This window comes from Zeugodacus cucurbitae, chromosome 6 (genome assembly GCF_028554725.1).
Source record: "Zeugodacus cucurbitae isolate PBARC_wt_2022May chromosome 6, idZeuCucr1.2, whole genome shotgun sequence".
Classification (NCBI taxonomy): Eukaryota; Metazoa; Arthropoda; class Insecta; order Diptera; family Tephritidae; genus Zeugodacus; species Zeugodacus cucurbitae.
The window spans coordinates 71,944,787-71,956,807 of NC_071671.1; the positions used below are offsets into that span (position 1 = coordinate 71,944,787).

The following is a 12,021-nucleotide window of genomic DNA, read 5'->3' on the forward strand; positions in this document are numbered from 1 at the left end:
CAAATGTACACATGTATTTAGAAAATACTCAGGAATATGTTTGTCTGTCGCATTAATTAACTCAGGAGTTGCGTTTGTTGCACATTCATATAAGTACATATGTGCATGTATGTATGTATGTACAAGCAGTAATGTAAATTGAAACTCGATCTCGATGCATATGAATGTCTTACTTGAAGCATTTATAATTATTAAAACTTATAAACGATTCTTGTAAAAAAAAACATTTGTAAAGAAAATATGTTGAATTCGGAATTAGAAACCTGGCTTCGTTTAACAAAAATATTCTTGATAAATTTTAATATTTCTTTTAACGAAATTGAGTTCCGTTTTCAATTTTTAAAGATATTTTAATGTCATTTTTCAAGACTCTTTTAAACTGAGAAACCAGTGTATGAAACTTCTTAAAGCTCGAATTTCATTGAGCAAGTTGCTAAGACCTTCAAGCGCACAGTGAGGGCTCATATTAAATTAAATCTTGACGTTTTGTGGCAATTTCCATATATAATATAGTCCTTTATACTCACCTGTATATTTGTATGTCTTGTAATAAATTTCCTATTTAGACATGCTGAATGCCGATCGAATGCCTTTCACAATCGTAAAACAATGCGTTGCGGCAAATCAAGAGTTATTTATGTAGCGCTTTAGCTAAATCCCTACATTTGTGGAACCCTTTCATTTGCGGTTCATTTATTTAAAGCTTGGCTGATGGGGAAATCATTGTGGTTACTAATGCTGATGTGTACAAAGGGCCTAAATTACAAATGAAACATTTTCAACTCTTCAAACGGAGCACAATCAATCTAAGCGAATCATTTATTCGTCCATTCAAACACTCTGTCATCGGCAATTCAAGCACTCAACCATTGTAGCGAGCTTTTTGCGGCTGTCAGCAAAACAAATCTTTGCAGTCAGTCAAAAGACCGAATTAGCACAGAGCGGAGGCCAGCACGCTTATGCCACAGCACACACACATACACCCACGCAAGCACTCGCCATGACATGAGCTGTTGAACCCATTTCTTGCATAAATTAATACAGCCGCTACAAATCTGCATGCGAGTTGCTGAGTTTTATGCGATAAATCACACGCTTGCACATAAATGAAAGCCCGCAATAGTCGAATAAGAACTCACAAATACCCACACACACACACATAAACACTTGTATGGCAAGTGTGTGAGTGAGTCGGTGAAAGGTTTGAAGTTTAGCAACTATGACAAGCAGCTTTTCAATGACTTCGAGCTTAGAATAATTCCGGCGCATGTGGGCGAGTGTGTGTGCTGATGCGTGCGCCCGCAGTTGCTCTGCCTACCACCACGCCGCATTCAACTGCCGTCGCATAGCGAATAACCAAAATTTTCATGAAATCACGCTGATGATTTGTGAGCGCTCAAAAGCTGTGTGAAGCACCAGCGCACACAACACAAGCCAACCAAAAAAAACAGTTAATGATAAGGCAGGCTAATGAGCTCATTGTTGCTTTTAACTTTTTTCCTTTCCCTTTTTGTTTTGTTATTTTGAGTCACCGCTCGGCTGTGTGCGCTTCTAATTGGGTAAAAAAGTGGCAGCAAATCCCAAATTGTTGTCAAAAGTTGAGGACACAAAAATGTTGTGCTTCAGCCTCTGCTTCAGCTTTGAAAACGCCATTGTACTATGTATATTGTACTAATTAAACACATCACATCAACTGTCTAATTGCTTAAATTGCTGGATTAAAATGTGGTTGCTCTGTGCTGGGGTGCACCATTTGGGTTGCTCATACGCCGTGTACGCCTAGTTGAGCTCTTAAATAAGTGGCGCCCATACACGGATGTTTGTTGTCTTGTTGTTGTGTAGTTGATGAGCATGTTTGTGCTTTTGTGGCACTTAATTTTTACAATTGTGTTAAGTATCAACAGCAACGCTGTTAATGTGCCGAAACATTCATTAAATTCCGCACGCCGACAACACGAACATGATAGTTATTGCACGAATATTATTACTTAATTGTGTGAATGTGCGCTTAGTGTCGGGCTTTTTTGATTTTATTGGAGATTACCTGTCACAAAAAGACACAATTTTTGATCGCTTTTAATAGTCAATTCTCTTTTGTGGCTAATATTATTAGAAAAGGGTTTTTTCAGTAGAAGGTGGAAAAAATGGAGGATTTGACTCCAAACGGTACATAATTCCATGTAATATTTGTATTATGTACAGCAGCGCTTGAAAATATCTTAAATAGACTTCCGCGTGCCATACAACGGCACCCGCTCCTCTTCCCTACAAACTGTCTTAATTCGCCAAAGGTCACCATAAATTAATTTACTATAGTTTGCCGCAATGCCCAAAAGACAAGCTTCAGCAAGCCCACTGATCCGAAACGTTATCGCTAAACTTGCAAGCGAACTAATCCCAAACAAATGAAATTCAACGCCCACTCTGTATCCAATCAAGCAAATCAACTAACGGCACAAGTAACCACTCGTCTGTACCGCATTTTGGGCTGCATTTTGGTGAGCCACAACTCGAAAAGGGTCAACCAAGCTTACTTTGCTCACTCACTTACCAATTTACTCAATTGGCTATTTCCCATTTTCAGGGTGGCAACGGCGAGTAGGTTTACTATTATTGTTTCTTTTTTTTTTCCTTTTTTGTGGAGGTAGGTTGTAATGTATGCTACATACTCAAAGGAGAGCTGTGGTAAAGTGAAGCGTTTTGTTGCTTCATTCATGGGGAATGAGAGTTTAGCCTACAGGCTTTCATCAGCATTTCAAATAATGTGAGCTAAACACTTTTACTGAAGCATTGAAGAGCAGATTGCTTCGATTTGGTTCACTCACTACTTGCTTCCTTCAGCAGTATGGATGCGACCTTCTCGGTCATCTTATATGTGTCTTCAGAATTCCAACATAGTTATTATTACTATATATTCTTCAATCTCACTCTTTTAAATTTTAAGTTTGTGCAGCTATTATATTTTGAAATAAAAATTTTAAAATAAGAGGTCACTAGGTCTAGACATAAGAACGAGAATATTTCACTATTCACTTGTTGGAAAAAAATAATTAAAAAGTTTCTAAAAAGGAATTACCAAAAAAAAAAACAATTTTAAATGAATTCGCTGGACATCGAAAACTGCGTAGATAGTCCAAGAAGACATGTTCTTTTTACATTGATTTTATTAGGACGAGCATACTACCCTCAACCTCTAACTTTTTATTATACAAATATCAAGGGAAATCCCTAACTAAATTTTATACTCGACAATTTATATGTGAATAACGGATTCATATTAAATTAACACGCACACATACTAGTACCTTGTACCGATGAGTAAAGTCAAGTTTGGGCACACAAAAGAAAATCTGCTTGCCAATTATTTCCATCGAACCCATTTGTGCACACTTTGTGTATTTAAAATATAAAAATTTATATCAAATGCAAAGAAGCAACGTGTGTCCACTACCCACCACAAGCAGTCCGTTGCCTTTGTAAATGCTTTGCACTGAGCGGATGCATAAGCTGCAACACAGCAGGATTAGCTTCAATTCTCACAACCACTAAGTCCAGCTGAATGTGGCTGTGTGTGTGAAAGCGCCAGAGACACGCCAACACACACACACGCACGCTTGTAATGTACATAGACGACGCTGGACGCTTTGGAGAAGGTAGAGAAGGTATTGTGGCGAAATGGAGTAAAATGCGGAAGTGTGGTATGAGTACCGAAAATGCCAAAATGTGAAATTTCATTTTCTCGCAAATTGCGGATTATTTAGCCATAAAGAGGGCAACTCGAAACCAATTTAAATTTTTAAGCAGCAGCAAAACGAAGCCAAATGCTAACCGTTTGTGTTTACGAGAGAAAAATCCATGCAGCCAATCGCCTCGGTGGGGCCCTTCACTTTTCGCACCAGCGAAGAAGGATGAAGGCACTTACCTGCAGCAAGTGGAGAAGCAATGAAGTGTGGAGCGCTCAAGGGCCGAAGTGCGGAAGCGGCGAAAGGATGAGGACAGCTCGCATGTGTAGTTGTATTTTCCATCACCATTTGTCCACTGTGTACTGCTGACTGAATTCCTTATCAATTTGTTGCCAGATTGGCTCTTATTTCTTCTACGATTTTACGATCCTTTCTAGACAAATTCACACACACTCAACAAGCGCACGCATATGTCACATAAAAATGCATATGACCATTGATTGCTGCCATGAGCTCCCATTGAGCTTAATGCCCTTTGCTTTCACTTTTCTGTTACTTAACCACTTACCTGATTTTCTGGTTATTGTTTCCTTTCACCCTCACTTTTCTTTTTTTTCTCGATTTGTGCTTTCTTTACATGCCATACATTTGCTCTTTGCTCGCTCGATCTACAATTATTTGTATTTGCCATCTCATTTCAGCCTGACCTGGCTGTGCAGAAGAAACGCAATCGTCTTCGATTGCGTATCGGAAAATTTGGGACAGCTCACGCCGGCACAACTGCCGGCCAAACGACGCTCGGACTGGTCGAGGGCAACTCAACCAACACGGTGAATACCGTCGAGGACACCGAATTCAGCAGCAGCAATGTCGACAGTAAGAGTCGCGCGGGTGTCGAAACGACCACGATGTTCAGCAATAATCCCGAAGAGGTGAGTACGTATAGCGAATTTAAGGACGCTCTATGTGTGTGTGTGTGTACCGGCGAAACTGCGAACCTGCGTGTGTTCACGCACAGAGCACAAGGCAAATGGCCGTATTGGGATAATTGGCATAATGTCAAGCGAGTTTCGGTCACAAACCTGTGCCGCCACTAAATAATAAATTTGCCTAAGAGATTTACGGCTGCAATTTGTGAAGCTACGTAAACTTTGCACGCAAATTAAATGAAATATAGAAATTGTTTGCAGGCATAAATGGATTTGAGACATCCTGAAAAAGGCGAGTTTTCAAATTGCTCAAAAGAGACTTGCAGAAAGCCCTAGAAGCAGTAATAAGTTTTTATTGACTCCTTAGTGTGACGAATTGGACGATATTGGCAAACATTAAGGCAAGGACCTTTTAAGGAAACTTAAAGGAAGACTTAAGGGAGTCATGTATTGCCTTTTCAGTTCAACCTTATTACTGTACATAATTCATGGAAAATTTAAGAAATGATATACGTACCGAACTATTTATTCTACTCAGCAAACTAATCCTAACTAATCACTGCATATAAACTCAAATTTAAACACTCATTTCCGCAAGTCTTATGTATGTGTTACACACCGAAAGCCAAGTCAATTTGCCACAAAGTCAATATATTTGAATGGACGCAAGTAAAATTTACTTAGAGAATCAATTTCGAATCCCTTAATTTGTTGTTTACACTTGAACTTTGGAAGTCATCTCATTTTTATTAGTATTTCAAACGCTTCGTCATCTCACCCTTAATACACGCACAATTCCTTGAGTGTGTGAAATGTAAAACTTTATAGTTTGGATTACTTTTAAGCTTCGGACGCTGTAATTCTTAACTTCATATAAATTGACCCGAATAATCTTAGTTAGCCGCAGAGAATGCATAAAGCTCATGAATAAGCATGCACAACGATACACATACGTATATATATCTAAATAGATATGTATGAGTATTGATGATTGAACGCAGACTTTATATGCTTCCCTTTCGGCGCAAAAATATGCTTCGATTATTATTAAGCATTTATTTTATGTAATAGAGAGTATTATTTCGTAACACAGAAAGGGGGTTTCGGACATATACATATATCTAACAGTAGCCTGTTGCGTCCATCCCGATTCCAGGTTTATCCCTTTTTATTTCTCTTTGCAAAGAGTGTCCATCAGCGTCATATGCAACTGGGTAGTTTTCCAATAATCTGGCCACAACTACTAAATGCTCTGGTCACATTTCCGAAAACAGATAAATGACCCTCCAATGGGTCTGACATTGTTTGCGCAAATCTCCATGTGCGTTATAAAGTGCGAGTAAATATGTATTTATTAGGAAGGCTGTTGTGCAAAGAGCGCGCAATTTTTCACAATCAACATTCGACACAGAATAAATATTTGTCTTGGCAAGGTTTCCGCCAACGCAGCAGTGACAGGCAGCGGACCACCGATGGACTCGGCAAACTGCTCGAAAACCAGCAGCCACGTTGCCTGCACCGCATCTACATGCGCACTAATTCACTTTAGCTTTTTATTTGATATTTTTTATGCGATGCGGTTTGGTTCACAAATTGGCGAGCGGATGAAAAAACAGCCAAGGTATGAGTGGATAAATATATTATGACATTTCAATAAACAAACGAAATCAAATTGTAGTGCCATGCATCAAGTGGGGGTCGCGTTTGTATTGAGGTGTATACATATATATACATATATACTATATTTGAAGGACTATGGCGTTTGCAGTTAAATTGAGTGAGATATTAAAGCTGCTTTCGAAGGAATGCAATACTAGAAGAAGTACAGTGGTATCAGTTAGTAGTAAAACTTCTAAATCTAAATCTAAATCCCTAAAAAATATTTAATATGATTTCTAGAAAATATATCACAGTATAAAGAACAGAGTAATTGTCATCTCAAAGCTCTAACTCTATAAAATGAAAGATCAAGCCAAGTTCACTTTAAGCATACATTGAACTCTGTTCTATTTTAAACGAATTTGACATTACTACAATTTTCGCTCGTTCCTTTAATGCATATTTTAGAGTGCTGCTGCTCGTGCTAAAGCTCGTGGTGTTGACAAACTTCCGAGAAAATGTAATTTCTGGTGTGGAGGACGCGGAATGCGCTTAAGCATGCATATTGAACTAATTTTACGCCAGACCGCCTTAAATGTATGCCGAAAAATGTCCCACCATGCACTAATACAAACATAAATACATTCATGAACACACACACCCACTTACACATACATATACACACACCTACTACAGGCAGCAGTCATAGAGATATTTATTCGAATTAGTCTAAGTATTTGCAAGAGTGCATAATCCCCACCTTATTATTTCCATTTTATAATGCGCATCTTGTACTGTATATAATAATAATGCTCGGCGTTGTAAAGGGCGGACGGACGGACGGTGTAAAAATGTAATGAGCGGAGCGTAAGTGAACGACAGGTTCAGCCTTCGCTGTCCGAAGCTGCTGCTGCGGCCGGTGTGTGTGGGTAACGTATACGCCGTGGCATATTTAATACTACCAAGGGACTGTGTACCTACAGTTTTGCATATAGAAACAGCAAAAATAAACACAGTCAATATTAACAAGTAAGGAAAGTCTAAGTTCGGCTGCAACCGAACATTTTATATAAGATGACACACAATTTGAGCCATATATTCGGCATAAAGGCCAATAGAATAACGAAAATCATCATATATAGTATTTGAGGGCTGAGGAAATTCCAGAACCGATTTCACTATTAAGCTCATCGTATTATTTTAAAACCTATAATTAGGAATATACGAGCTAGGGGAAGTTATGAACCGATTTTAACCATTTTTGGTACAGAGACACACTATTAGAAGAAAATGATTCTCTCTGAATTAAAAAAAATATCTGAGACATTTACCGATATTTTCGGTGAAAAATTACCCGAAGGCACTGAATTCTTCATATTCGATATACGGGCATCGAAAAGTTCAATTTTTAATTTTTTTCCCCAAGTTATGATCTGATGCTGATCACATACAGTAGTTGTGTAAATGTTTATTACACTATCTTCATTGGTTCGTTGTGCATATATTATAAAGTAAAGGAATCAGATGGAATTCAAATTTGAATTATGTGGAAAGTATACGTGGTTGTGAACCGATTTCGCCCATTTCCGAAAGCAACTCTCTCATGGTCCCAAGTTTCGTCAAGATATCTTAATGATACCCTGATCAATTTGGTATATATGACTCTATCTCTAACTCTTTTAGCTTTAGGTGTTACAAACAACCGTTATGTGAACCATACTATAATACTCTCTTAGCAACTTTTGTTGCGAGAGTATAAAAATATAAAAAAAGGAACAACAACGCGAAATCTCACTGCCGGACCGTTCCGGGTTATTGATATCGGACAGCGCGACCCTCCAAACAACGCACCATCCTTATTTCACGAGTGTACGAATATGTGCGTCCATAAAAAAGTTTGCTTTTATTTTTATACTTTCTATTTATACTTTCGAGCATTAAAATAAAACACTTACATTTCGTTGCTCTGACCTGGCAGATGTGGGCCTATGTGGGGCGTACTCATCGCTCATAACCTCAAACTTTTGCGGTAATCATGTGCCGTTATGCATACAGTCGTCCCGCGAACCGCGATACCCCATAAAAATGTCATTGATGGTCGTGATGAAAATTTATATTAAGCATACTTGTTGTTGAAATCTGCTCGTCTAACTGACGGCGGAGGCGCGCAACGCACACCTCGTAAACCGGGGCAATAATATCGATAACACTTCAACGGAGATCAACAACAACAACAATAGCAACCACAAGAGCCGTGAATATGAACTGAACGCAAAAAAGAAGCGGAGGCATTGGCGGTGCGCCGCCGTTTGCTGGCATGGCAATGGCAATTTTGTCGTCAAATGGAATCCACACATATATACAGAGTACACACTTTAGCGCGTATTTACAAACTCTCGTGTAGGTTGGCAAACGAAAATAAAAATGGAAATAAAATAAAATAAATTTACTGAAATACAACATTAATTTGATTAAATTGAGCGTAAGATACAAAAGCGCAATGTTTGATTGGAAGACGCGTTGCGTGTGAGAGAGGTGGAGGTGTTTGGTACTCCCCTCGGCCTCATTTGTATGGAATTATAAACTTACTTATTCGGGTGTCCCGTTCTACGAAATTAAATACCGCAGTTTTATGGCCTGAGGGAAGTGAAGCAAACAGATTGCAATCAAGAAAGAGAGACGACGGCAAATTTCTTAAATTTCGATGAGCAACATTTTTCATAATTTAAATGTATCCAAAGCTTTAGGTGGCACATAGACACAAGTGGACAAGTGGAATATCAATGACTCATTTGGGTGTGTACTTACACCAATACTGTCAGAAGAGGCTAGAAGTTTTGAGAGATGTTAGCATTAGTCACATTCTCTTGGTTTCTGGTTGTAATTATGCAGTGGCGGGGGATCATGATCGTCTGATTTTACTATGTATATTGAAGCACCCTATGACTTACAATGGCATTGTCCACGCTCAAAAAGTTATCAAATTTAATTTAAAAGCTTCGTCGTTCGTTCTGATGAGTAGAAGAATCTTCCAATTTTACACGCAGATGTTTGTGTATTTATCATGAGGTGGTTCTTCATAACAAGAGTCTTGAAATTTATAACCTATAAAAATGTCGACATTTCATAATTTATGCAAGAGGTGATTGAATTTCCCAAGAAATGTTGATTTCTAAATTTATGAGTCCCTTTTGCGTGATTTGTGTGACTATTTGATGTAGGATGCGCTGCAGGACAGAGCACGCTTCGAAGCGCTACTCTCGAATAGCAAAACATTATATTACTTCCGCTGAAAACGGAGGATGAGTTCGCGGTCTGTGACTTTATATGTAAAACTAGAATATTCTTCTTAACAAGTTTACTTGAATATGTGTACATGCAAACCAAATATATAATCTAACTTTCATATTTCATTTCCTTTTTCTCTCTCTCTCTCTTTCTCCCTCTTTCTCCGTACAGATTCCGACCACTTCGACAAGCCAAATATCGACTGTATCCCACCTGGTAGCATTAGCTAATCAACAGCATACAGCATCCAAAACGACCTCAACAGTACAACAGCAACAACAACCACATAAAGATAGTTGTAGCAATATAAATACAATAACAACAGCGGCAATTTCGGAAACAGCATTAACACCAACATTAGAAAACAATAAGTTACCTGCCGCAACAACAACAACTAAAGTATGTATAGTAGCCCCGAACGACAGTAACGGCATTAGCTCAACACCGCGCACCGCAGCAAATGGCGGCACACCCACAGCCACGGTTGCCAACGGCGCTGCGGAGGTGCTCGAAGACCCTCAGCTCCAGCAGCAGTTGCAACAAGTGCAGCAGCATGCTGAAATCGCGACACCATCCGTAGGCAGCAAGACAGCACCACCGGCTGCATGTGCCTCTAATGCCACCACAATCACTTCCATATCGGCGTTATCGCCACAAACTCCAACTACCGCCATAACCGCAAGTAGTGACGCCGACGAACATTTGCATCCATTGGCACCCGCCGCAACGCCGCTGGCGGCTCCTTCCTCCTGCCAACTGACGCCCACACCCAAACTGAAGCATCCGCAGCCATTATCCAGCATAGCGAATCCCGTGCACAAGGTGACCAAACGCAAGGAGACGCTGGAGGCGAAACGTGAGCGCAAAGCGGCCAAAACGTTGGCGATCATCACCGGTGCCTTCGTTATCTGTTGGCTGCCATTCTTCGTGATGGCACTGCTTCTGCCGCTGTGCGAGACTTGCGAGATTAACGACGGACTCGCGTCGGTGTTCCTTTGGCTCGGTTACTTCAACTCAACGCTGAACCCTGTGATCTACACAATATTCAGTCCGGAGTTCCGACAGGCCTTCAAACGCATCCTCTTCGGCGGCCATCGTCCGGTACACTATCGCAGTGGAAAGATTTAAGGCGCACCGGCCGAGTTGGCGTATGTACAGTTAACACACAGTAAGTCAACACACTTATGTCCTGCACATACAGCCTTTTGAGAAAATCAAATTCATTCTTATTAAAGCAGAGCGAATTTAAGCATACTGTTTTGGCAAACAGGTAATGCTATTCTTCACTAAAACCTAAGAGCTAAGAGACAGTGCAGTAGTGGTTTATTGAAAAAATTATAATAGTAGTAGAAAACATTCAAAACCCATCCGAAGCGTACATCCAAAGCCAAGGAAGGAAGCCAAGAACGCAGCATGACTTCAGTTAAACTAACTAGCAATCATTGTAATTCACTCTAATGCATATGTTTGTATATACATAGATCTAGATCTATATGCATTTTAAAACACAAAAATAATGTTCGCAAATATTCATGCCCACAAACCAAAATAGTGTACTGTGTAAATAAGATAAACAGTTATATGTACATTTGCGTATACTCAACATCTTGCCAAACCACACCAAACCCCACCAAGCATTAGTAAAGACAAATGACGAAAATTTAGCAAACAATAAATGAAAAAAAAAATCAAAAACAAAACATAAAGATGCTGAAAAATAAGAGGCGAAGCAAACTGAAAAGCACTGCTTGCCGCAGAGACGACGACGTTCTACGTAATTGTTGTTGGCAGAATCACTGGAGCAAATTGATTGCATTTGCGTATCCTCAGCCACACTGCTTAAACAGTTCTTTTTCATGTCCCTTTTGTCAACAACTATTTTACGAAAGCAATTGCGGCAGCATTGTCTCACAAAAAGTGATATCACTTGGGACAGTCGGAAGAAGCCATATTCATATTGCCTATAGAAGTGTTGGAGAAGTGTTGACTATTGTTGGTTGATTGTGTGGCTCGAAGCTTGCCTCTTGCAATAATCTCGTTACGAATTGACCAAAGCGAAGGAAAGCTCACAAATTAGACATCGAAAATGCATGAAAAACTAAAAGTTAAAGAGGAAACCGTTTGCAGGGACGAAATTCCAACACAAATGGCAAACAGCAACTGAAACGAGCGGAGATATTTGAATTTGTATAAAGTAAAGAACAGTTAAAAGCACTGGAGAAATAGAGAAAAAGCTTTGTATTTTTCCATCCATGTCTGGTATTTAATATCAGTTCCGAATCGTTGGCTTTAAAAATATGTCATATAGATTAGTCTTCAATTATGAATCATTAAAGACGTTCATACCCAACTCTTCTGAATCCAAATATAAGTCTTTAGATTAGATTAGATTAGATTTATTAGAGGATCGCACTGCGACCTACGGTCTATTGTGCCCTCTCCTATTTGTCACAGAATACCATCCAGTCCTGTAGCTCTAAGAAAACTTAGCAACGCTGCAGGGCTGGTGGTCGCGATATTTT

The 12,021-nt window shown here is 39.4% G+C and overlaps 1 protein-coding gene across 3 annotated transcripts in view; it reads left to right on the forward strand.

The window, feature by feature from the left end:
- Positions 1 to 12,021, forward strand: part of LOC105221497 (5-hydroxytryptamine receptor 2A) — a 108,568-nt gene that overhangs the window by 92,229 nt on the left and 4,318 nt on the right. For all 3 annotated transcript variants that reach the window (XM_029046389.2, XM_011198525.3, XM_054233891.1), the window contains exons 9-10: positions 4,385 to 4,615; positions 9,671 to 10,667. In XM_029046389.2, the coding sequence (XP_028902222.1) occupies positions 4,385 to 4,615; positions 9,671 to 10,627 (1,188 nt within the window). In that variant the 3' untranslated portion in view covers positions 10,628 to 10,667. The remainder of the gene's footprint in view (positions 1 to 4,384; positions 4,616 to 9,670; positions 10,668 to 12,021) is intronic.